The sequence below is a fragment of the Thermobia domestica genome, chromosome 10 (assembly GCF_964235325.1).
Source record: "Thermobia domestica chromosome 10, izTheDome1.hap1.1, whole genome shotgun sequence".
NCBI lineage: Eukaryota > Metazoa > Arthropoda > Insecta > Zygentoma > Lepismatidae > Thermobia > Thermobia domestica.
In genome coordinates this window covers 239,379,863-239,407,234 of record NC_137463.1, presented here as the reverse complement: position 1 = coordinate 239,407,234, position 27,372 = coordinate 239,379,863, and the positions used below count along the sequence as shown (strand labels likewise).

The window sequence follows — 27,372 nt, the reverse complement described above, 5'->3', positions numbered from 1 at the left end:
TATTGAAGACAGAAAATTACTTATGACAAGAAATTCTAATTTGTCATAAGTAATTAGTACACTACGTAGTATTTTTCAAGATTTTTTCAGGTTTGTGCGCAGACCCGGGGGGGCTCACGGGGCCCCAAACTTTGAAGTTTTTTTGTCAAAAATTCCGATTTCCCTTCAAAAAAATCCCCTCAGGTACATGATAGGGACATGTGAGTGGCACTGTCTGAAAGCCTACTCTATTCTGAAAAAACGACATATGAACCATAATCTTACGATAATTAGGGATGATGCTGTACCTTCTTGACTGAAAGTCAACAAAAACACCTAAAAAACCCATATCTTAAAAAGGTTAAGTGTACTGATTTTTATTATTTAAACTTCCTCTCTGCTCGTATTTTTCAATTTTAAAATACATATATGACTTACTACAATTCATAAATATTGACACCGGCTGATAACTTTAAAAGGTGTAGTCAGTGTGTACAATGTAGATCACCTGTCTTAATGAGATAATTTCATTATTGACTAATAAATTAAATATAGTTTATCATAGTAATAGTCTTTCTTTTAGTGACACATGCATTTATGCTTGTGACATAGTTAATTTTTGACAGGGGAGGCGCGTTCAGATTTTGGTTGTTGAGGGGAGCCTCAACTGCAAAAAAGTTAGAAAACCCCTGGACTAACCTTCGGGTAGTTGGGATCCCTCTCCCCCTCCTCATTTGCTCGCACGCAAGAGTATGTTTATAGCGTTATTCTTTGCAAAAAAAAAAAAAAAAAATCAATCTCTTTTCCCCTTAAGATACATATTTCAATCAAAGTAAAATGATAAAAAGCAATGCAGAAGTCTTCTGAAATATTGTTTTCAGATCTTCCATCAATGTACATGCACTCCATGAGGTGAATTGAGTCTTTAACTCAATAACATCTGAATTACGCTTGAGCAGGAAATAGATCAACTTTAAATCTTTTGTAAGTCAGTCGTTCTTATTCACAATTACGAAGGTACTTCCAAAGGATTTGCAACTGAATTAAGAATCCTATAGCCTAAAAGTCTTCGAAAAATGCAGGAAAAATTCTGCGCAAAATGGGACAGTAAACTGCTTTCCACCCGTAGGTTTTCTTTTACAAATATAGTTCGCACGAATTTATCTACTTGAATATTGATTTTGATAACAGTATAAAAGAATATTCTTCTTATGTTAATAAAACTATTCAAATTAACCAAACAGTTTCAAGTTATCAACAAAATAACATTACGAGAGGAAGAGCATTAAATTTTGCTCATGTATACGGATATTACAATAACTAGAATCATCTCTCAAGACTAGAAGATACTCTAAAGTTCCACTTACCAGTCAAAGAGCAACCTTCCTTCAAAAGTACCATCTGAATTTCCAGATTCATCAGGTAACTCAACTCCAACGTACGATTCACCTTTCCCAGGTAAATTACCAACGAATCTCACTCGACCAACCAATACCCTGCCTTCAGCTGAGATTACTTTCACAAAATAATCAGGTTTCAAATCAGTTGGTAATTTCGGTAGAAACGGCTGCGCTGATTTGGGTGGCCTGAATTCTGTAAAAGAAAATTGTGAGGGGTTTCCATTTAATGATAAGGATATACAGTGACAAAAGTGACTATACAGAAAAGGCAATGACAATAGCTATAATATCTCTAATATAGCATATATATATATAATTTATTTATTTATTAAAGAAGTTTCAAGTACAGCCAAAAGGATACTTTACGCTCAAGTATTGTGAAGCCATATTCTTCTGTACATTTGTTTCAACCATTACGATGTCTTCGTACTTCTTCAGTTTCTTCCAAATTATTAACTTCGTCTGCAAATTATAAAGATGTTTCTACTTTTCATTTCCTTTTTAATTGTTAACCATGCCTTTGATAGTGACATATGTTTCAGACCACTTATCACTACTTCCATGGTTCGTCCATATTTCACAGTAATCATCGTAATGCAGTTGAAATGAAAACTATAATGATGTCCCGCAATTATGCCCTTTAGACTAAGGGACACTGATGATTAGTGAAATTAAATTATTATGAAAACAGTGAATGAGAATGTGGACGGAAACTGAACTCACAAATATGATGTTATCCACCAGGTTTATACAGCCTAGACTCGAGACAGGGATACCTCGCACGAGAAGTGAGAAATCTACAATTCAGACACCGTGCACCACTCTTAATACAGTTATTAGATTCAGAATTTTTATTTCTTCTTCCACTTCAATCTGCTGACGTCTTTTCTATATGTGCTCTCTAAGTGTGTAGATCTTTGGATGCTATGGCTAATTGTTTACAGACTCTCAGCTCTCTTCGATTAGTTGTTTCAGAACGACGACCTTTTCTTGTCAGTTTAATGTCCTACTATTACGCCCTGACGCTAAGAAAGACTGTGGTTATGATAACGAATGGACTGTTGCGATAAAGAAAGCAGGAGGAAACCTCGAGAAAATCCACGCTCACGATGTTTGTTCTCCACAAAGCCCACCTGGCATGGACAAAATGTGGGATCTGTTGCTGAGTTCCTTTCCCAACGTAAGATCCTCTTCGCACACATTTTGTTCGAATCTATCTTGGACTCACTTAGTGACTTTTAATATATTGCATGAATATTGAAGAGAAAACCAATACAATGCAAACAGAAAATTGAAAGAAAAAAGCAACAGCTACATTGGAAGGACAATACACGTAGCTTATTCAAAAACACATACGTAACAATCAAAACTATTCTATTTTCAAGTCTTTCTAAGCATATCCAGAAATCTGTTGTACTGAAAAAAAATCCAAACGATTTTAATCTGCACCTGCTCTCAACCTGTAATTAATATGATGATGGTAATACTCAAATCTAGATTGTAAAAAGAATTTATCAAATAGTTTTTATTCACTGAAGAAGACGGGAAGTTATCGCTCAAACTGTTAGGAAGTTAGTACATAATTCTGGGTAAATCACGGTAATTATTCAAGAGTGCACCAATTACATTCTTTTACTTACTATCTTCTACGCATATTCACGAAAACAAACTATTCTTCAAACTTTCCTAACTATAAAGTAACCAAGGATGTTCTGTCGCTTTTTGTGGAGGTCTGTGTTCAATTGGCCCTCACACCGTGAGTTGAATGCGAATGGAGATAAGGCGAAGGTCAGTCGTTGGTGTGGGTATATCCAACATACTACCTGGTTGTGGCAGTTCAGTTACACCGCGAACGTGTGTAAGGACAGAGTGAACGTGGGACTACAGCAGAGCGTCATAAGGGTACGAGTTCAAACTAGGGTCAAACGCCGCTGTAGCGGGGCGGAAGATATGCCAGGACTTTGGTGAGGGTGTCGTGCTACGCGGACAGTGCAGTGGTGGTTTAACAAGTTTAAGAACGTTGACAAAACACTCGAAGACGCACCACGTGCTGGAAGAACAACACATGTACAAAATGAAGATCTTCAAGCAGCAATTGAGGCGAACGGTGACTAGACATGTGAGGAACTGGGACTACAATTCAATGTGGGTGGAAAAACCATTTGGCAGCACCTCCATCGACTTGGGAAATACTACATGTTGGGTCGATGGTTCTCACATGATTTGACTCCGGGCCAGAAGGCAACGCGAGCAAACATTTGTGTTTCCTTGCTGTCTCGTCTGAGGAAGGAGCCATTTCTGGACAGGGTGTTGATATATTATTAGAAGTGGGTCCTGTACGAAGCTCCACGGCACCGTCATCACTGGTTAGCACCTCACGAACCGGTTCCAAAACAGCAGAAACCAGCACTACACCAGAAGATGGTCCTCGGTTTCGTGGACTGCTCGCGGCATCATGCATCAGGAACTGCTACCAGTTGGTCAGAGCATCAATGCAATTGTACACTGTCAGCAGTTGAGTTGTATTTACAAAAATGTCAAAACTCTGGAGGCAGAACTTCTGAATCGCAAAGGGATCCTCCTGTTACAGAACAACGCCAAGCCCCACGTGACTAGGATGACCCGGGACACCATTCTACGCCTTGGATGGGAAACACTATTGCATCCGCCACACTCCCCGGACATTATACCGTCCGATTATCACCTGTTCCCTTCCTTGGACAATCACCTTAGAGGACGCCCGTTCAAAGTCCCAGTAAAGGAGCAAAATGCACTTGATACCTTCTGCACTTCACGGCCCACCAAGTTCTACCGCGGTGGAATCCATGGCTTTCCAGAACGTTGGCAGAAGGTCGTCGATGCTGGTGGGGACAATTTTTGATCTTCCAGGTACGTCTTAGGAGACATATCAATGTTCGAAGGTGGTGGGTGAAAAAGCGAAAGAACTTTCTTGGTTATCTTATAGAACAAGAACGAGTCAAAAATCTGTTTACTGATAGTCTCAGTAATATTGTTTCAAAGTAGTTTGCGACCGTAATCTTCGAATCTTCTCTATTTTCAAAAATATTAATATTAATTTTCTATCTTCCAGCCAAATTCTTATTCAGTTTTTTCCTTGTGCTATGTCGGTTTCCTCTATTCAATTTTTACCCAATGTTCATCTTCTCATTACGTATATATTTAATCCTAGCTTATTTCATTTGTGTTTGTATCCTTGAAGAAGCCAAGCGCTTGAAGTTGCTGAAATTATTAAGAGATTTTTTTTTCTTTTCTACAGGACATTTTATCTTAGGAATAATATATCTACGAAATAGTGTAAACAGGGAGTCCATTGAAAACTAATGAGAAAGATTCTACATCTGTGGAATTCAGAAAATGTATAAAGTGTTAAGTGTGTTCTCACACTAAACTGTTCGTAATATGATTTTAAAGACATACCCCGAACAGGATCGGGATCCGAATGCCTTCGTCGCTGTCTTCGCTGGCAGACTCTGGTCCAATCAGCTCCTGTGAGAATAGAGTCAATGGATCGCCGCAGATATTCTTCGGCTTCGTCAATCAAAGAATCGGTGGAATCTCCGCTGTCATCTCTTAAGTCAGGGAGGGATTGGCCAGTGTAATAGACTGGATACGAGGAAGACTCTGGAAAGATAAGGAAGTTTCGTTATAGTAGACTTACAAAGTATGTGGATTCAAAACTCAACAAGTAGTACATCTATAACTTCCTAGTTGCAATAGAAGAAGATCACAGGAAGAACCTGTTTCTTGGTCACTAAATTCACATCTAAAAGCCACTCGCTATCTGTTTTTGCTCTATCCCTAACTGTTTTTGCTCTACGGAGATTAATATTAAACCCTGGTTGAAACAGAGAAATAAAATAATGGGTGAAAATATTATTGTGGTTCTTTTTTTTTACAAAAAAAAAAAAAAAAAAAAAAAAAACTGATTGTCGCTATCTACTTCTGTTTTATCCATTATGCGATCAGTGTTGCAACCCGGAAATCGTAGATTTCCCCACTTCCGGTTTGAACAGATAGAGAAAAAATCGAGACAAAACTCAATCTTGGGACATTAAATGTGTCAAAAAGCAGCTTTTCCATATTTTGAACCTTTTATGTTCTTTGGAAATAAGTATTGAAACTGTAAATACCAGTACATTTCAACCACTTCCGGTTTTATTAGTATAGCAAGTAGTGATGATATGCTCTCTTGAGACACTGAATCGATTGCAAAGAACCGTTTGTTGCTATCTATTACGGTTTCTGTTTTATGAGGATCAACATTGAAACCGGCAATGGTTGCTTTCTACCATTTCCGGTTTGAATAATTTCTACCATCGTCTGAAAAAGAAAGCTTCTCGATACTTTTTATCCTTTTTGCTACATGGATTATTAGTATTGAAACCGGAAATACTAGTAAATATGAACCACTTCCGGTCTTGAGGCACTGAATCGACTGTAAAGTCGGCTTCTCGCTATCTGTAACCGCATTTGTTTCATGGTGATAAACGTTGAAACCGGGAGTGGTTGATTCCTATTACTTCAGGTTTCAATTATAGGTTAACGGAGGAGATAGAATCTCTTTCTGGGACACTGATCGAAAGCCCCCCCCCCCCCCGCCAAAAAAAAAAAAAGTTTCTCGATATCTTTTACAGTTTTGAAAGCTATCTATAGTCCGTGACATAGCACTAAACCTATTTTTCTTTCTTCCAAACTCTAAAACTACTTTCCCCCCTCCCCCTCGAAAATTCGAAACCAAAATTCTTGATTCGAAGTTTTGGCAAAATTTTTACTACATACCTCATTAAGTCCAAATCATGTATCACATCTCGAGGTAATTTTAAAACAGTATGCTCGACATACACATACACAAACAATTTAATGCTTTGATTTCACAATTTAAAAGCTGTTTGAAAGATAAGTTTAAAATGAAATAATATTTTTTTCCAAAAAAAAATTCGAATTTGATTTTTTTTAAAGAAGAAACTATTTTATAATTATTAGAGCGTACTCAGAGTCGTATTTGTGAGTGTAAGTGCAGCAAATTTTAATTCTAAAAGAATACAGTTTGTCATTCATTACAACATGTTAATCATGGTAGTAGTCAACTTAAGCATACAATTGGAACGAATCTATAGAAGATTTACTTCTGAAAGGTTGATTAGTTATCGCTCTTTTCAGCAGCAAGGTTATACGAGACAGAGGTCTACACCATAACGTGGGACCAAAACTACACAGCTCCAACCGGGAATCGAAGTCGCGTCCCCCAAAGAATATTAATTATTTTCCTTTAGTTTGTTCCCTTGTAAAATATGGTATCGCAATTGCGAACAAGTGCTAACACGCTATACGCAACATTATGGAAAGGAAAAGCAATGGCCTTGGCTTTACACAACTGTTAAATGGCGACTCTGAATACTACTCACTCCTTAAAACCTTCACATTCTCTTACCTTGGAAAGTTACTCTGTTCTTGGTTTTGTGACGAGAACGTGTTTTCTCCCGTTTCGTAGGAAAGACAAATCGTGGATCCGAAGTGGCATTATAATAATACCGAGGCTCGCTGCTCATCTCTAGTTCTGAAGGAGAATAAATGAAGTGTCTGGAACTGGCATGATGATGATGATGATGATGGGTAGGAGATGACGGTACAGAAGACCAAGTAGTGTTCTTTTGCCTGTAGGAGTCTGGAGAAGGAGGCATTGACTTGAAAGGATGTCTTTGTTTGGCGTCTACGTATTCATACCCTGTTGGAGACGTAATGGAGGACCAAGATGCTCGTTTTCTACAGAAGCGATTACAGCAATCCAAAGACGTTGGCTTACAATGGGAGGATCCGTAGTGTGATAGACTGCTTCTCATGTATCCACTCGAGTGTAGCGCCGGCGACCACGGAACCTTACCATATATTCTCGAGTACGAGAAGGCTGGAGATGTCAGGCTTTCTCCAAATGTATCATAACTCTTTAGAGGCGACTCTGTATTCTGCAAATAAGATTGTGCTCGAGGGAAATTTTTATACAAATCCTGAGAATTATTTTGGCCATTACCTTCACCATTCGCTTGACAGAGATAGTCCGCACTTCTTGACAATTCAGGAACCATGCTCGTGAAATTAATATCAGACAGAAGTGTGCGGCGAGCTTCTTGAGTCTTCGCAGAGAGCTTGATGGACTGTTTTCTGTGTGATTGTTGCTGCACTGGAATGGAAAATTTGGAAGGCAATGTTGTAAAATGATGCGACACCTTATGAGCAAGGTAACTTTCAGATTTCCAATGGGAAGGAAGGGCAGTTATATCAGTCTGAGCACATGATTCTCTCTTTGGCGACGTTCTCTCAATCAGAATTGGTCTCACAGGAAATCTTTTCCATTCTGCATTCTTACCTGACGATTGAGAACCAATAGGAGTGAACTTAACAATAGGCGTACAAGGAACAATATTTAAATTAGCTGATGTTTGGTTTTTACAGAACTCTTTACACAAAACAGGCTTGTATTTTACTTGACTTGGTAGCGTATATCGCCTGCCCACATTTAAATGTTCACTGATTGTGTCATCGTCTCCACATTTTGATATATCTGTAGTAACGGAGACTGAACTCTTCCAGCCTTTCGACAGATTTTCTTTCTTTCCTGTAGCATCTTCTTCGTCTTCGAAACTTTCATCAAACTCTGAGACTTCACGGTATTTTAACAGCACCGGTGTACCTGTCGGTTGCCAACTCTCTCCTTCACTGATTGAGACCAAATTTTCATGAAGCGACTGCAGATCTTTTGTATCATCAGTTGTGAAAATCAATTCAATATCATCCAGCTCCTCAGATTCATCATCCTCCTCTCCTTCCGTTTTAAAGGAGTTGGTTGTCACTTCACGAACTCTTGTTTTGCTCTTTGGCTTGGAATCATCACTACTCTTAACTTGTTCCTCTGGTTCTGACTTATCAATGCTCGAAAGAGCGTCGCTTTTCGGTTCTACCTCTTCCGACAGCGACTCAACATCAGTTTTCACATTTTCCTCTTCTTTTGTTTCTAATTTATCTTCACTACTAACATCGTTTGCAATTTCCTCCTTTTTCTCTGTGCATTCCTCTCGCTTCTCACTACATTCTTTCTCCGTTTCTTTCTTGGAGCTTCTGGATGTATCCATGAATGAGTGGTCTGCAATTTCAGTATTTAATGTTCCTTCACCTCCTTCTGTGGCATCTTCATTCTTTTCAGTTTCTTCCCTGCCTTCAACAGAGTTGCCCAAGCTCTCAGCTGTCTCGGCGCTATCTTTGTTAATTTCAATCTTTAAATATTCTTGATTTTTTGACTTCAGTTGTTGTACTTCACACTGAGCCTTTCTCAAGGCGTTTCTCAGCGAAACAACAGTTTCGTGTAGCGCTCTGACCGTTTCTAACGTTTGTTTCTCATTCCCCAAATGAGAAAACGTACAAGGGTACTTTGATATATCCATTTATTTAGCTTAATCATGACGATTAGTAAATTGCTGTATCAAGAGTAATAGAGTAATATGGCTTCTTACAAAGCTTCCATTTTCTTTGGCCGACTTATCCTGTTGCTTCAATTTATCTAATAAGTATATTTTGTTTAGGGATTGGTTATAAAGTACCCTCCTGATCACATATTATCCAATTTATCTGAAAAGAAAAAAGAAAGAAATAGTTGTGAAAAACTTTCTCATAAACATAAGCCAACAAATTAACACTTAACACTATTCGCTACACTTTCCAATAAAATTCTAAAGAACCATCAAATTCTAATTAGAACAAATTTCATTGCTGAAATCAAATTTTTTTACTAGATATGCTTTTGTTCTTTGGATAAGACAAAGATCCTGCATAGTATATTTGATAATTAAATTATAAATTCTGGTGCTACAACTGGTAAAAACTGCAATCAGCCAGAACACGACATATTCAATTTCGTGATATCTATTGATTGGGGGGACACCGTAGTCTTACTGGTTAGAACGTTGGATTCATGTCCGCGAGGTCTCAGGTTCGATTCCCAACCGATGCCTCCCAATTTTTGGCATCCATCCAGCGTTGTGAGGCAAATTGGGGAGTTACACGAATAAAAGATGCGCCTGGCCACGTGCTCGCCGCTAGGGCGCTAGCAGGTGGCGCTGGAGCAGGCTTAGGCTCACAAATGGACCGTTACGCCAGGTGGTTTGGTTAGCGCAACGTCTTGCAATGCTATTAATTTCGGCGTTTGGGGTCGCGGTGACTCAGTGGTACCTCTCACCTCTCGTTCAATCCTAGCTCCCGCGAAGTAACTTTGTAGTGGACAAACACCGTGTGTGTGGCTTTTCTCGGGGGTTCTCCCGTTTCCTCATACCTTAATCATCTCACTATTATCACCAGGGCCCGGATTTTGTTGACAAGTCAACTTTTTTCTGTTACGCATAGGACAAGGCAAGTTCAAATAAAAACGTTATCCATCAAATCTAGGTTCTAAAAATGTAGTTTTTTAGTGTCTACTTTTGGTCACTTTTTGCTGTTTTGAAATTTCAGGTCTTTTTTTAATATTTTAAGGCAACTTTTAGGTCACTTATGATCTTTTTATTCTTTTTTTTTTCTACATGAGGAAATCTTCAAATGAACGGTTTACGGATGTGGAAAAGACGAAGTTGAATAATCTCTTTTCTTACTTCCTGACTATTGGAATGCAAAAACTGTATTCTTAACAAGCTAATGAAAACTAAACTGTAGCTGGTTAACGAAAGGTGGGTGGTTGGTAGATGGCCAAACAGATAGTTTTGGGTTATTGACCACAAGGAATGTGATCACGTGAATAACTAAAAATGCATTAGAAGGCGTGCAAGGGTTTTAAACAGGTTTTTATCTATTATTTTCATGTAGTCTAAACTTCTAAGTTTTATTGTTAAGTGTGCTTCCTAAAACTCGGGAGTGAATCGACGCTTTCAATAATTACAATGGCGTACAATGGACTAATCAATAGAAATAAATGATCAATGGACTGCAACTAACTGAAAAAAAAAAAAAAGCTTTTGAGTAAGAGTGAGAAATGTTAATTAGAAATCCAATGGATATTAAAAATGTTAATGTTTAATGAAATAAAAGTTTGAGAAAACTTAAGTTTTAAGGTCAATTTTTGTGATTTTAGGGTCATTTTTCAGGAATTTTAGTGTCATTTTATAGGTCACTTTTTAAAATTTTTTAGGTCAACAAGATCCGGGCCCTGATTATCACCCACCTTATCATCACCGTTTTCTTAACCTAGGTGCATAAAAGCTTCCCAGAGTTCATTATTTTGTAATTAAAGTAGCTCCTGCCGTCCATCACGATGCCGAATCAACAATGAAAAACATCTTTGCTCCATCAGGAATCGGATTTCAGGACCATGCACGGTAACCATTCGGCTACAAGATAATACTAGCTTTCTGCCTATTAAATTCTATGCACATTTATCACAAATGATTTTAAGTGGAACACTGACTTCAGCAGAACATGTCCTAGAAAGAGAAATTATGTATCCATTTAAATCAACTGGAACACTTATTTCAAAATTTTGCAATCTACTTTAGTAAGGTCTTATATTCCGTCATTTTAGAAAGCTGAAATGCACGTTCATGGTACGGAGAAAATATGTTTATGAATAATATCTCAAAGACATATTTGAACACTAGTTTTTCCTCTTAGGATCGCAGTATTTAAATCGAAATGACATTATAAAAACCAAGTGCAAAAAACATTTCAAAATTCGTTTCAAACCGTGTAGCCGTTATTCTTTGTGAAAAAATTTAAACTCCTTCTCCTCCTTAGAAGACATTTTAATCAAAGTGACACGATAAAAAAGTACTAACTACGTTTCAAAAGTCTCCGTAAACCGTTCAACATTTTCCTTATTTCTGCCATTTTATGAACACAAAATTGGACATAAAATGACAACCTTTAACCGCTTAAAGCGGAATTCTCGAAAACACAAGAATACGTTTTCAATTATCTTAAATGATGAATTATTACACGAAGAATACCGTAGCTTGAAGAAATTGTGAGATACTTTATTATTGGCATAATTTTTTAACCCGTTCACCTTCTGAGGAGACACATTTTAATTAATGTGACATGATTAAAACCAAGTTCAAGGTAGGTAACTTTTCCAAAAATCATTTCACACGGTTCAAGAGTCTGAATTTATACAGCGGACAAACATAGGTTTAGCTTTAGATATAAGACTGAACAGATTAAATACGCATGATTTAGCATCTTAGGTATTTTTAAATTTTCTTTCTTTCTTGTGAAGGAAGACTACTGAAATTGCTCCACTGATTCTATGATTACTGACAAGAAACAATATTTGAAATCTGTATCTTTATTTAACAATGATTTGTGAATACTGTAATTTGATGCTAAGATAACCTTCAGTGAGCCTTTGCAATTTCATTTGGTATCATTTCATGAGCCACTTCTGCTACTTTCGTCAGTCACTCGATGAAAGATGAACATATAGACACCTACCTTAACATCCCTGTACTAAATTTTTAACACAAACTGTTTCAAGGGTTCTCTCATTTTTTCTTCGGTATGTATTATTGCACTATGTTGCTGAATTCATGGCACGATGAAGCAATTTTTCATTCTTGAAAATCCCATTATTCGAACAGAACACCTTTTACAATGAAAACTTATATCATTTAATACCACACTTCCAAGTTACATAGAACAAAAATGCTAAAATGCTACTCTTGAAAAACCGTTAGTAGCTAGGAAACTGTTCTATTAAATGTTTGTGCACTTGAAATATGCTTCAATTATACAGTAATTATTCAATGTTTAAAATCTAGAAAAGTCTTGTCTCACACAATGTTAAACATATTGTTTATTTTACGAATATAGATGTAAATATTTAAGCATTACTGTTTACTCGAGAAACCTTAAACAGTTTGTGTTAATAAAAAAAAAATTAAGGTAAGATATATTTGTCTTTTTAAGACAAACACAGAAGTCTACGAAGTCACATATCTACTTGTACGTTTCTAAAACTGCAATGTAATCAGTTTTGTATACAAATTATTATACTTCAAAGGTAGTTGGCCAGCTACACTGTTTTAACGAAATTAATTCACGCATGATTTTAAGGAATTATATAAAACTTCTTACAATTGTCGAAACTCTTTGGACAATTCTAACCCGAGGCATTCAGTGGTAAGTTTTGTATAATTAAATATATTGTTACCACTCAAATATATGCATAAGATATATATATATATATGTTAAAGCACTTAAGAGAGTATGAACGAATTTAAATCTTGCCACTTCTCACATTCCAAAGACTAACTGCTACTATGTAGTGCCTCTGAGCATAACATTATGTGGGAAAAAAAATTGAGAGTTCAGATTAACGCCAATATAACTGAAATTTTTAAATGAAACAGCTGATAACGCAATCTCAGTTCGTGTTCAGGGTGCTATCGTATAAATTTAACTATGAATATTTAGTTTTAATATAGTAAAGTGCGAAAAAATTCTTGTCAATTTTTAATGAACTTTTAAAGATGATTTGCACATCTTACACAGCAGTGTTAGTAAGGGACAAATATGTACGTGAATTTATGAATTTTCTTTATCATTTATGGACTGACACACTAGGAGCAGAACAGGCTCTAATTGCTGAAGTGATTAAATCTTCACATCAGTGACTTAAACTGGTAAACAAGGATACACAGTGTAAGTGATTTCAGCCGTACACGAGAACAAGAAAGTGTTTCACACTTATTTTCAGGCTCATAATTAATCCATTAAAAGTTAATGATTATTTTAATCAGTTAAAAGTTTTGTTAATTTTTAATTTAATTAAATAAATTTTGCAAGAGTTTACTTTTAGTGGATAATCATTGAAAAAAATCCTGACAATTAAAACATTAATTTTTTAAAAATTAAAATCATGTTATGGATATTTTGCAAGAACTTTTTTCTGGGTTACTTCAAGAACTTCACAAGCGGTTCCACTACAGAAGTGAATTAACGTAGACTTCCTCTTTCTAAAACGGGCCCAATTTGGCTTGAAGTCCGGGTAATGAACTCATTGATTTTGTACTGATTAAAAAATTACCATCACATAATCTAAAATAATTACTTTTTCTTTATTATATTTTTTAATTTCAATCCGTTGAATTTTTCCCAAGTATGCTTATCTTTTAAATCACACAATTTCTGAGGCACAGTAGAAGTTAGTATACATTTAAGTTAATAAGAAAGTGCCAAATTTTTCTCTATTTCAATTGTAATTCAGTTTTCTTTTATTTAAACCGCAATTCTCTATGCAATACTGAAAAATTCATCTCTATTTGTCAATCTGTTCGCTAGTTTTTCAAAAAACGAGGTGTGTACATCCATTGTTGGTAATATGTAGGGTGACTTTTTCGGTACTAGATCCAAGAAAATGCAAGTATTTTATGAGTGTATAATTATGAAATCTGCGCCCGAGGAACACGAGGCGTTGAGAAAGAAAACCGTGGTATCGCCGCGATTACTGCCATCTAGCGCCATGTAGTGCACTGCCTTATGATTGTGCTGTACGGCAGAAAAGGAAAATGGTGTATACAACAGAAAAGTATTTACTTATTATTTGTAACTACCAGTTGGTAGGTTCCTTTAAACGGTGTCAGGCTGCATTTTGACAAAATATGGCGATACGAAACCATCAGCAAAATAGAAGATTCTGAATTTGGTGAAGAAGTCATAAAGTCTTGCAGATCTCTTTCGCTACGATAAAGTGTCGCGTTCAGCTTCTCCTGGATAGTTGTAGCGAAGATTTTCAGCATTTCTTCTAGTATCGACACGTTTCTCATGGAACAAAGTATGTAGTCATATATGAGACTTGAAAACCTAATGAATAATATCTCAGATATTTGCGTTTTCTGGGTCTAGTATCAAAAGACCTACTATCCTATATAGTTTAAAGTTTACCAGAAAAGGTCGAGATGAGGTATTTTATTTGACTAAACACAATTACATAAACAGCTATACTACACAGTAACAACAGCAGCTAACAACGAGGACAACAGATGAGCTTAAGATTTTCTAGTAGATTGGTTTCCAATCGCTGTTCGCGACACACTTATTTATAATGCAAAATGGTCATTACTCTGAGGTAAGAACTTAGACTCAAAATATTCGAGAACAAGATCCTGAGACCCAAGAGGAACGGGAATGGGGGAAACTTCATAACAAGGAACTGTACAATTTATACAGTTTATTAACCATTGTTAGGGTCATCAAGTTTAGGAGGAACATGTAGACAGAATGGAACAAAGTAAGAACGCTTTCAAAGTTTTAACTGGAAATCTAATCGGAAAACGACCATTAGGAAGACCTAGGCGTAGATGGGAGGACAATATCGAGATGGATCTAGCACAAGCAGGAATAAAAAGTACAAACTGGATCCAGTTTATCAAGACAGGAGGCAATTGAGAGCTTTTGTGATCGCAGCATTGAATCTCCGGGTTCTACAAGCCATAGTTAGTTTTACGTACCACGCAATATCCTACAGGCTGAAGCAGACGGCTAATGAAAGTGACTGATTATGAAAGAATTGGTGGAATGAAAATATGGGAGGAAACAGAGCGCCAAGAAAAACCCACGACACCATGCTGTCCACCATAAGTACTTGGCCTGAGATTGAGCCAGGAGCATTTCGTATCAAAGGCAAGGTTCTACCTAAGCTACTCCTTAGTGGAAAAAATTATAATTTATTTGACGTTACCATTAATACAAGCACAAGGATCATATCAAACGCAGATCCACAACTTAACGTTAAAAAAAAAAAAAAAAAAAAAAAAAAAAATACGGCACTACTTGCGCTTTCCGCTTTACTATTCCGAAACTCCATCAATTTGAGCACAAACAAAGTGCTAAAAGTGGTCTTAAGAAACATTTCTGGAACTACATATTTCATGGTAAGGCATAGTTCTGAAGACGATTATTCAAACGGGCAAACTATCGCAGATGGCGGCCCCGAATTAAAAAAAAAAAAAAAAAAAAAAAAAAAAACCGGAGAGAATGTCAGCATGACACTAAGAGGAAACGTAATAATCATCATCATTGTAGGGCTAGCAATTATTGAGAGAAACGAAATTAAATTGTGGAGCATATGAATCCGTGCATTCATGCGATATTAGGTAAAAAGGTAGCATAGTGTAAATCTCAGTGTTTCAATCCCACTGTCTTAGTAACTAACCTTGGAAGTGTATGCTGCAATAATGGAGGGAAAAACAAATGCACGGCGGAAGAAAATTAAACCGAAGCTGCATATTTTGATTATTCCATTATTCTTGAAACAACGTAACTCCGCCCCACTCGCAAGGTATGTATTTTAATGCCATAAGCTTTTCCCTACTATTCCCTTTTATGTGTATACGTATCTTGCGCGGTTTCTCCTTTTGTGCTCCTGCTCTTACCCGCTTAGATAGCATTCGTACTTCTAGTGGCCACCTAGCACTACTTGGTTTGTAATTTAACCACTGTAGTTTTATGTTATATGCCACTTACACACGATACAAAGACATTTCAAAAAATATTCCTTTGCGATATCTTGCTTAGTTTTCCTATTTATCTGCCATAAGATACATCGGGTTCACTCCAGCAGACTGTTATACCAAATAGAAAATTTGGCATATTTTTGGAACTGGGGGGCCAGAATATTTTGCTCAAATTTCATGCTTTCTTTCTATATTTTTTGTATTTTTGATGTTTTAGGTAGGTTAGGTTAGTTTAGATGAGGTTGGGTTAATTTAGGTTAGATTAGGATATTTGGATTTGAGACGCCAGAATTCTTTGCTTAAAACTCGTACTTTTTCCCTATATTTTCTTGTTTCAATGGTTTAGTTGTCAGTTCTTAGTAATTACACTTAACGTAACATGAACTCATTTCTCCTGTAAACATGGTGATTTTGGTCCCCCAGTTCCAAAATTATCCCAAACATTTATAGGGAAAATACGATGTGAAACTTTTTTTTTTCTTTTTTGTGAAGGAATGAGTGTGTGAATAAAAGTAATTACTGTCAGTGCACAGCACATTGAAATGCATTTGGAATGATAGTGAAATACTGTAGCCTATGTGAAACTGTACTTTTTCACTACCGTATCCTCGTTTATGCTTATATTCTCCATCGCTGACGCGCCTGCTCCCGACGGACGCACCCCCTTTTTACCGCAGGGACCCCTGCTGCGCCCCCAACCTTGAATCGGCTAGATAGCATTCGTGCTTTGTAGTGGCCATTTAGCACACGTTGGTTTGTGTATTATATACTGTAGTTTTTATGTCATACTTTTACACGGCAAGGGTCTAGAACATAGGTCCCCTTTCGCATTTAGTTGTAAGAAATGTATCGTCCAAATTCATAATAACCAAGCCAGCATGTTATATGTACGACTATACCGTTAATCTTGCCACAAGTGAATGATCATTTACGTGACTTTCCTGTTAAGTACCGCAGAGTAGGTCCAGGAATATCGAACGTTGTTCTCTGTCTTTATTACAGCTAAATGCGAAAGGGGACTTATGTTCTAGAACCATGTCTTTTTAAAACTACACTCATTTGTGTGAGATTGAGGGTATTTCATTTTGTTAAACTGTTTACGATTTATTTTGAGGTGTGCACTATATTTACGAACGAGGCTGGAATTCATTTTTGCAGTTTGATGAAACTCACTCGGTCGACTGATATGCCTTCGGAACTTAACCGCTAGTAAGTTCTCAGAAGGATGTACACATTTGTCCATGTATGATAGACGTAAATATAGTTTCGGTTTCATGTACTACTCACATTTCAAATCTCTAGTTTCCGAAACGAAGCTCTCCTTTGCAAAACGAATGACGTTAAATTCTTAAGGCCCAAAGAAAGAGCTTAAATATAACATTCCAATAACTACATTAGCTCTGCAGACATATTAATTGTGCTCTTTTCTTTCTTCAGGAGAATTAATCAATACACTATTTACCTTTCGTATTAAGTATTTGTGTCTATATGCAACAGACTAAGAATCTATACAGTAATTTGTTTCGGCACCATGTAAACATTGAACTAAATGTCAAAAATTTATACGGTCATCAATTTTCAGTATTCAAAGCTACTTTTAGTTTGTTATTCCAAACTTCACACCAATTTTAACTTACTGACTAGAATGCTGATGCTAATTTGATTCCACATATTTTGGACTTATTAGTTTAAGAACGTCAAAGAAGAGGTAATGTACACATTCACTTCTCTACATCACTAGCAGAAACCTCTTTCTCGTAGCACTAGCTCTTGCTGCTACTTCGCTACTTGCTAGTAGCAAGGGGCAGTAATCTTTAAAGAAGCAGGTGAGTTACTCTCTTTACTACGAGCGAACATCAGACAACTTGCAGCTCCTAGCTCAGTCATAGCTCTACAGGACAAAACGAAATCCAATGACTTCACTTTTTTCTTCGCCATGGCATACAATAAAATCCTGATTTACAGAACTTTAAATCACGTTACTTATTTTCCTTCTAAAATAAATAGTTATTTGTATTAATCCAGCTTGTAATATGATTGGTTCTGTGTCTTATTTAATCCACTTAGTTCGATGTTTTTTAAATAGTCATGGTGTACAAAACAAGGATTATGAATCTTTACAAACGATAGAAAATGTGAAGGAAATATGAAATGAAATATTTCAGTTCAACATCTCACGATTATGTTTTCTAGGCGAAGGGAGACGGATGATTAAGTCAAGTGAACGATGATGGAAGAATTGGTGGAATGAGAATGTGGAAGGAAACCGAAGTATCCCAGCAAACCCACGTACACGAAGTTGTCCACCACAAACTTATTTTGTAGAGGATAGAACCTGGAGCCTCTCGTACCAGAGGTAAGCGATCTACCACTAAGCCACTGAAGGAAATGTGAGAGGCCAAATTTTAAAATCGAAGCAGTACTAAACATGACGAAAGGTCCTTCTCCGTAATGGTTTGCATCAACACAACGCAAAATCGTTGTGTTTTAATTTGCGATGATAGGTATAGGAGTTATACAGTTATATAATTGATTTTTGCATATTACGCGTTATGTTACGCTCCGCAATTTGTGCGAAAAATAAACGGAGTGACATACACCGATTTATCCGAAACAGCTACACACATTTCGCTCTCAATCACTTCCTGGATCATGCGAAATATGCATACGAACGCTCATCTGGTATCACTGCAGACTGATCTGTGATGAAATGGTCGGACATCTTGTATTTTGTAACTACAGTCATAAATAGGTGGAGCGATAAGAAATTTTGTTATCTTTGTTGAATTAGTTCTTTCTTCAGTTGAGTTGAAAGTCTGATATTTGTGTAGTACTTGCGTTATGATAAGGAAAACGTATAGTGTCGACAGGATGCTGATATAATGTAAGAAGGACAGCTATTTGGTAAGTGGTAGCTCAACTTTACACCAAACGATTTGAGATATTTGTGTAGTACTGATTATTGATTGATGATTTGCATGACTGTAGGGAAGTTACCAGGCGCTACTAAGTTTTTGGGACACGTTGAAAATATTTATGTCAATTGTAGATGTTAAATAAAACGTCATACTTAGTTAAGGAAATGTTTAATTAAGGTTCAATTAACTCCCTTTTCTAATAGAGGACACGACCAATTTACTGAATTATCTTTGGCGTATTCCTGTCGTTGATACGAACGGTGTTTTTGTATGACTCAGAGCGGGTGTGATAAATAATTCTACGTGAATGGGGAAAGAAATGCTAAGGGACCCTAACATTGATCGTGTATTCTTCGTAATGAAAATGTAGTATTAACTATTTTGAAGTTCAGTGGTATTACTTGTAATAGTTATCTTCATGTATTGGAGACTAGGGACAGATCAAAATATGGGCTGAATCCACAGTATTTTTTTGGATATAGGCCTAAAGAATGTTTTAACTTCCATACTGTTAAAGGGAATAACGTAGAAAAAGAATAGTATATGGAATCTAGGAGACGTTAGGAGGCGTCGATGTTGTTTCTTCTGTGCTTCGGAATATATATTTATCAAGCGAATGCTAATTTAGAGTAGTTAATAGTCATGATAGTACCTGTCATGACCAATACACTTCATGCAGAGAGACATACATTAATGTAAATTAAATACAATTTTAAGTTTTCCTTCACATGATTATGTCTTTTAGGCTAAATAAGTTAAAATGAATGATTATGACAGAAGTAGTGCAATGAGAGTGTGAGAGGAAATGGGAGAGACCAATAGACATTGATTTCCACCACGAATTCACATGGACAGAGTTCGAACCACCCATAGTAATGTAAACAATGATTAGGTAGGCCTACTTGTCATTGCCGATTTAAAATTAACTTTGGTCTTTTTTTTGGGGGGGGGGGCGGGGGGGGGGGTTATTGCCAACTTCCACTGAGTCATTTCACAGTTCTTACATAATCCGGTATTTGCTCTTATTTTGTGTTTCCACTATATCAGAACTTAAGTTGATATTCCCATCCAAACTTCTTATTTGGAGCTTCATTATTGGGTTCTAAAAGTAATTGCGTGGAAAACTTCGAACTTAACAGGAATATCGTCAATCTAACATTGTCCCTATGAGTTATAAGGGCTTGGCGTATTACTGAGAAATACAAAAAGCTGTTTCAACATTACATTAGGAAGGGTATTTGGACTGTCAACTTCTGCTGTGAGAATAGATATGTTAAAAACGTTTTTCTAGTTGTTTCAAGAGGAACTGAAATATTGAACATAAACAACAAATACAATTAAACTGTCTCTTAATAAATAAATAAATAAATGTTTGTGTATATCGTCAGATTTTCGCGAAGAAAACAGTCACCTAGAGGAACCAATTTTACACACAGATATTAACTAGGTCTAATCGCGTACGAAGCCGATTTTCGGCTCGGGAGGGTAGAGAGAGTCAAAAGTTACACAGACTCCTTGTCAGGTTGTTTTTAAGAACGCCTTGCCAGTTTGCAGTCAACATTACCTCCTGGGTACCTGAGCTTACACAACATTATAGGCCTAAAATACCGGGAGAATTAAATTATTGTGAAGAAATTGTTTAACCCTTCGAGCGGAGAGTTTAACCCTTCACCCGCTTCGAGAGGCGATCATTTTAAATCAGTTGCTCAATTACAATGAAATTTTAAGGGCATGTAAACGAAACTTTACACTACATAAAAATGTGTAAATAATGTCATACTATAATATTAAAATTAAGAACTTACATATTGCGCTTACAAAATATTCTTTCTGTCTTGTGTTCTTGTCAGTTTTGGAGTCCAACTTCATGTGGTACGAATGGGAAAACAACAGAAGTCAACATATTGCTGTCTGCTTGTGAGTGACATGATTTTAGTCCTGTTGGGAAACAACAGATGGGAAACAGTTGTTGGGAAACACAATTTCGTTATTACTACACGGGACGTATACATATACGTCCAACTACCTTTAGAAGCTCAATGAAGGTCCGTACACGTGTACGTCGAACCACTTGTAAATTTAAGGACATTCTTCTTCATCTCTGTTTACGTAGGTTATAAATTAAGACAGGGCAACGAGGGTGCTTACAGCGAGTAGTAACTACAATACAACAAAGGAATGAAATTACAGCTAACCTAAATTGCGTTCTGTTTTCAAATTTTGAAGATCACAATTTCAGTTACTTCTTTACTGTGCTGCACTCATCAAGGTATTTAGTAAGGATGAGTTAAGAAAATTTTAATCATTATATATAGCAGAAACAAAGGAGAGGATAGCTCTTACATCACCTATGATACGAAGGGTCTCTGGTTCGATCCCAGGCATGTGAGTGGTGGACAACATCGTATCGTTTTCTCGGAATTTTTTCCGTTTTAATTATCCAGTCTTCTTCTACATTCTCATTCCACAAATTATTTCATAAGCATTCACTTTTTTTGATCAGCAGCCTGGTAGGTCACAGGGTGTAATAACAGGACGAAAAACTCGAAATTTCTTTTCATTTCTATTTCAGAAGATAAAGTCCTCTTTATTTGTTTAGCAATTGTCATTTATGCAGGGCGCAACGGTTGTTCAGTTGTAGAGTGTTCAGATCTGGTGGGAGAAGTCCGTGTGGTTCGATCCCACGCCAAGGTAGTTTGTGGTAGAAACATTGTGGTCGTGGATTTTCTAACAGGTCTTCCGTTTGTACCCACATTCTCTCTCCCACTCAGTTTTATTTAATTGTTTAGGAATATGATTCCAGGTACAGCTGAACGCCAGATTACACTGGAATACCACCATCTCATATATCTAACAGATCGTAACATACCGGTATTGCAATAGTGACGGAAATTGAATTTTCATAATCATTCAGAATATGTGAGGGGTGATCAGAAAGTCTGCAGTGAAACGTTTATATATTATTTCATGCAACCAATATAGCCAACATATACAGTAGTATACACATTAGTTTATATATATATATATATATATATATATATATATATATATATATATATATATATATATATATATATATATATAAACGCTACATTAGCAATTAAAAGCGACTGAACTCCAACCTATAACTTTGGCTTTCAAATTTTTCATTTACGGTTGTGTGAGATTTCACGTTTAACAGAGAGAAACATAACATTTTAAGTATGTGTACTTTAAATAAATTAGTTCAATACATCATTTTCATAAAGTTTAGGTTTTAAAATTATTGTCCAAAGCCTTTGTATTTTAATAAGCCTTCTCTAAATTCAATGCACATGAATTGTGCTGCCATCTTCCAAGTTCTTCTAAACTATATGCTGTAGACGTTTATATGTTTGTGGTCAATCCTTTAGATAATGAGATCTCGTAAACTACAGGCTCTAGAAGGATGACGTTTTCACTGATCGATTGCAAATTTCATGTAGATTGTCCAGTTCTAATTGAATATTTAAAAAACATGACCACTATTTCTTTATTACATTTTTACGGGTACATTGGAAATGTTGAAATAAAGAAAAAGTAAAGCATAACATCCTACGCGTTATACATTCCAACACCACATTGCTGTATATAGGGGTTGTATATGTCTCAGGCGTTTTCTTCATGGCAAAATAATAATGGAAAAGGAAGGATAACCATTTCTCCAGTTTAAGATGAACCTTTATTTTTGGAGTGTTTTGCCCAATGAACACCATATATAACTGACATTATAATTAATTGTGTATGTAATGTATTTGCTTATTACATACTGCATGCGAGAAGAAAGAAAACACTGGTCATACGTGAATTAGAAACTCCAACCGGAAGTAGGCTCAAATCTTGCAAACGGTGCGAGATATTGAGAAAGAATAATCGAAAAAAGTCTCCCCTTTATGATACCCCTTGGGTTTTTTAATCAATACGTCTTTCACTTGTGTCTGTAAAGGGACATGTACAGATGTGAGGAATGAGAAGGAGATTTATGCTCATATGCGAATGATACGCTGTGTAGAGAGCGTAGGTTCAGCTAGTCTATATATATAAAGCTAATGTGTGTACTATACCTGTATATGTATATATATATATATATATATATATATATATATATATAGATAGATAGATAGATAGATAGATAGATAGATATAGTCTCCATATCTGTTGAGGCACTTATGACCTCGTAGGATGAGTTTGAGGATTCCCTCCTGGTAAAAGTCCTGTTCTTGAGTGTTCAGCCACGTTGGTACGAAATGTTTCATCTTTTGGTCTCAAATGAAGAGACGATCTCTGAGGTGTTTCTTCAAGTACGGGAACAGGAGAAAGTCGCTTGGAGCGATGTCCGGCCTATGGGAGGGTAGTAGAACGAGTTGTGTTCAAATCTGTTGATGCCTTGCTGGGTTGGCCACTGCGATTCTCGTCGGTGACGTTTTTTTGTATCAGCTGCAAACTTTTGACACCATTCTGCGCCCTACTGACGAAACATTACAGTCTCTTCGTAAACTCCTACCAGCTGCCGGTGAATTTCAGCCGCGGTAACTTTTTTCGCCCGCTTAAATCGAATAACAGGGGCTTTCTTCGGAAGACAGTTTTGCAAACGAGTCGCTGTTTGTGTTTACCTACAACTAATACCATAGGTAGCAAGTGGCTGAAACTGCACTGTTGCCAACTCCATGTATTAATATTTCCACATACTCATCATTTCTCTATAACAGGCGAAACTCCAGAAATATCGGCCTTGTAACCTTAGTTTTTGATCCTTCCTCGTAATCAGTCTCCTATAGCTTAGTGAGTGTAAGCGTAGGACGTTAACCTAGAAATTTCATTTCATTGATTACTCTACGTCATTCTGTATTTGTTTGGGGGGGCGCGGTGGCTCAGTGGTAGAGCGTTCACCTCTGGTGCTTGGGGTCCCGGGTTCGATCCCAGCCCCCGCCAAGTGAACTTTGTGGTGGACAAACACCGTGCTCGTGGGTTTTCTCGGGGTTCTCCCGTTTCCTCCCACTTTCTTCATTCCACCATTTTCATTCATCTCTCATTATCACCGTCTCCTTTAGCCTCACCGGCATAACCGTGGGACGTAAAACTTAAAGATTTCATTTTTTTTTTCTGTATTTGTTTGCCCCTGTTCATTTTATCACTATTAATAGATTATGAAATATTGGATAACTAAACGTATAAAAACACAAAGTAACCATTATTGTGATACAGTAGTTGTAATTCTAAATAATATACAATATCATAGTCTTTTAATAGGTTTTTATAGTTATATCTTAGTTCTTAGGTCTATTTAAATTATCTTCGTCTCCATATTGAAATAAAATCAAGTTTTATGTACTACGCAATGACTTCTACATAAGTCAGTTACATACAAAAACGAATACATTGTAATTGCTTAATGACATATTGCCTAATAGGGTACATACTAGTAATTAAAAATTAAAATTATATTCCTTTAAGCTCCCAAATGGTAATGGCAAATCGATGCGACCTTTTAGTCACCCCTTGTTATTTTCGTATGCACCGTATATTTTAAAGGAACTACGCTTTTTCCAGAACAATCTAAATATTTTGAACAGTTTTCTCCATTGTAGCCTAGAGACAATGTTAATCTTCCTTCAGTCATTGGTATGAAAATTCCATGTTGAAAGCCACGTCTTGCTCTTGTACGATTTTAGTGTTTTGTATTTTTCTGAAATTGAGTTGTTAATTGTTAAGATCTATTTTAGAACTGTACGAAGTCTTAACTATTCTATAATTAATCTTGCAACTCATACTTTGCATTATTTCACACCAAATGCATTGTCTCACAAGCTAGTTGTCCATTGTAGCTCATCAGGATCAGTCTACTTTTTCGCCTTCATTTCTAACATTAATATACATTGTTTCACCAGTCACTATAAATTATGCACAACAATTCAACTTTTTCTTATTATAACTACCTAATTAACATGACAATTCTTGTTCAATGATAATGTGTCTCATCGTGAACAGGTAAGATTGTGTGTTTCTTCGTAGATGATCCGTTAGGTCTTCAAAATCGGAATCCGTCTCTGAAATTGCCTGTTCGTTTCCATATCATGTTTTGTGTATCAGTGGCTTGGTTTGTTAGTTAATTTATAGTTCAGCACGGTCATACAGAACATCGAGGGATCCAAACTACGTGAGCGCTCATCGGCACCAAGAGCTAAGGAGATTTGTTAATGGAGCCAGGAATCAGTTTGGGTTGGGGCCTTCGAATGTACCTTGAAAACAAAGGAGGTAATATACAGTGGGTTTCGTCTTCCATTGTCATACTACGTTAGATTTTCAAACTACAGCTATATACATCGTTTAAGCAAAGTTGCGTGATAAAATCCCAGCTTGAGGTAGGTAATATCTATGTTCAAACTGTTTACTTGTGAGGCAGTCACGAACAACAGGCAACATCGATTTGAACGTAAAGAAAGAAATTATAGAAAATGCACTGCTCCTCCCTTTTAAATAGAAATTTTCAAAAACAGGGAGAGACTTTTCTCCTTATTTTTAATGGGGAGTTTATATATCGAGTTCTGCCTAACTTGACGTGCTCATGAAAGCCGTATTTTTGGCTCGTATTTTAAAGCCCTTCCACTTCATTAGCACGCGCCCTGTAAAAGTAACATAAATAAAGTCCCACCTAAAGGTAAGTACTGACTGTTTCAAACTTCGTTTTAAACCGTTTAACCATTACCCCAAGATACGATCACAATCAACATGCATGAATATACATCGCTTTCAATGTGAGAAAGAGATTATAGAAAATGTCGCCCTTCTCCCCTTAGAACAGGAGATCTGGAACACCGGTCCACTTATTTTTAGTGAAGAGTGTATATACGAAGTTTCATCTTCCTAACTTGACAGGAATGTGGGATACCATTTTTTTTTTTTTTTTTTTTTTTTTTTTTTTTATTAAATAATTTTTACCCTCCGCTGCCTCCCGTTTAGAATGCAAATTTTAGTCAAAGTAACATGATAACACCCAGTTCGAGGTACATGATAACTACATCCAAAAATTCATTGCCAACCCAGACAACTTACGTCATGGTTTCAGATTTCGATGAAATTTACTGTACATGTAGGCTCCTATGAGAGATAATCATGCACCAAATTGTAGCCCTGTACCCCGTGTAGTTTCAAAGTACAGAGTGGTAAAAAAAAAATGGACAAATTTGATTTATATATATATATAATCTTGTTAGTTCCAATTGGTCGTATCTCTCGTAAATATTGAGCTAGAGAGAAATATACAACATTTTGAATCAGTGATATATCAGAAAGTGCCCATTTGATTTCCTTGAAATTGGGTACCAATGTACCCCCCCCCCCATATATCCGGCATGAGTGTGCCAAATGTCAGCTTGGGCCAAGAATAGGCCTGAACTCTACAATGGTTTTTCATGTGACCATCACCTCAGGAGAGACACCTGGGGTGCCAGTGTGGCAACTTGCCAATTTGTCAGTACTGATGAAGTAAGGTGTGAGAAATATTTAGCTATTATGGATCTGCTGGAAGTGATTAACTGTCAGTAGTGCCTATGTTGAAGCAGTCGACTGGCTTTTTTGCTGAGCGTGTATGTACGGCGAGTTGCAATTCTGGAATCAACAAGAGAGATGATTTTCAAGCAGGCAGTTAGAGCACATCTGGTATATCTGGATATACAAAGGAAGATGCTGGTCCATCAGGTATTAGAAAACACAACTTCGCCGTTTCATGTGCCTCGTCGACTTGCAGAGCACAAGCAAGCCACCGAAAGCCATTATGGGTGCAAGTAAGAAAGCTTCTTATTATATTATGGTAATGTCAGCTTGTAAGCCATCTGCTGCTATTACTAACTCTTCCTTAAAGTCTGGTGTAGAAGAATATTGCCTCGTTTTGACCTTTTTTGAGACACAGGAACCACAGAGTGAAATTTACGTGTTTCAAGAGTATGTCAAGCTGCATCGAATGTGTCTTTATGAAGGTGGCTTCCTCTTCATATTCCTCCTGTGTAAAGTACACATACACCATTTAAGAATCCTTGCTGTCAATCGTGGCCCAGGTGGCACCACCAATAACATCACACAGTCCCTTGCCATGTGAGGATGCAAAGACATATCATGTTCCAAAGATCCCCACAGGATTACTGAATTACAGATTGCACCAGAAAAACATTACTGCTAAGTCAGTTACACCTTACTTCACCAGTACTCACAAACTGGCAAGTTGTTACATTCGTACCCCAGGTGTATCTCCCAACATCGCCACACGAAAATCATTGTAGACTCCAGGCCCATTCTTAGCCCAAGTTTATATTTGGCACAGTTATACCGGACATATGGAGCTACCTTGGTACCCAATTTCAAGGAAATCAAATGGGCACTTTGTGAGAACACTGATTCAAAGTTTTCCCGGAAAATATTTGATTTTCAAATAAATGTTCCTAATATATTTTGTAGTCTATTCTTTTCTCTTCAAAATTATATATAGTTTTTCTTTTCTAGCTCAATATTTAGGGAAACACCAAATCAGTCCATTTTTTTACTATCCTTGAATCT

The 27,372-nt window shown here is 36.7% G+C and overlaps 2 protein-coding genes across 2 annotated transcripts in view; one reads left to right on the top strand and one right to left on the bottom strand.

Annotated features, from left to right (window-relative positions):
* Window positions 1-17,713, bottom strand: part of LOC145663120 (uncharacterized) — a 33,255-nt gene extending 15,542 nt beyond the window's left edge. The window contains exons 1-4 of the mRNA XM_081729405.1: window positions 17,524-17,713; window positions 6,832-9,020; window positions 4,818-5,021; window positions 1,347-1,572 (exon numbers count right to left, since the gene is read on the bottom strand). Of these exons, the coding sequence (XP_081585531.1) occupies window positions 1,347-1,572; window positions 4,818-5,021; window positions 6,832-8,836 (2,435 nt within the window). The 5' untranslated portion in view covers window positions 8,837-9,020; window positions 17,524-17,713. The remainder of the gene's footprint in view (window positions 1-1,346; window positions 1,573-4,817; window positions 5,022-6,831; window positions 9,021-17,523) is intronic.
* Window positions 17,714-18,582: 869 nt separating this feature from the next.
* Window positions 18,583-27,372, top strand: part of SCAR (wiskott-Aldrich syndrome protein family member 3 SCAR) — a 95,263-nt gene continuing 86,473 nt past the window's right edge. Inside the window, exon 1 of the mRNA XM_081729403.1 lies at window positions 18,583-18,790. The gene's annotated coding sequence lies outside the window, so the exon portion shown is untranslated. The remainder of the gene's footprint in view (window positions 18,791-27,372) is intronic.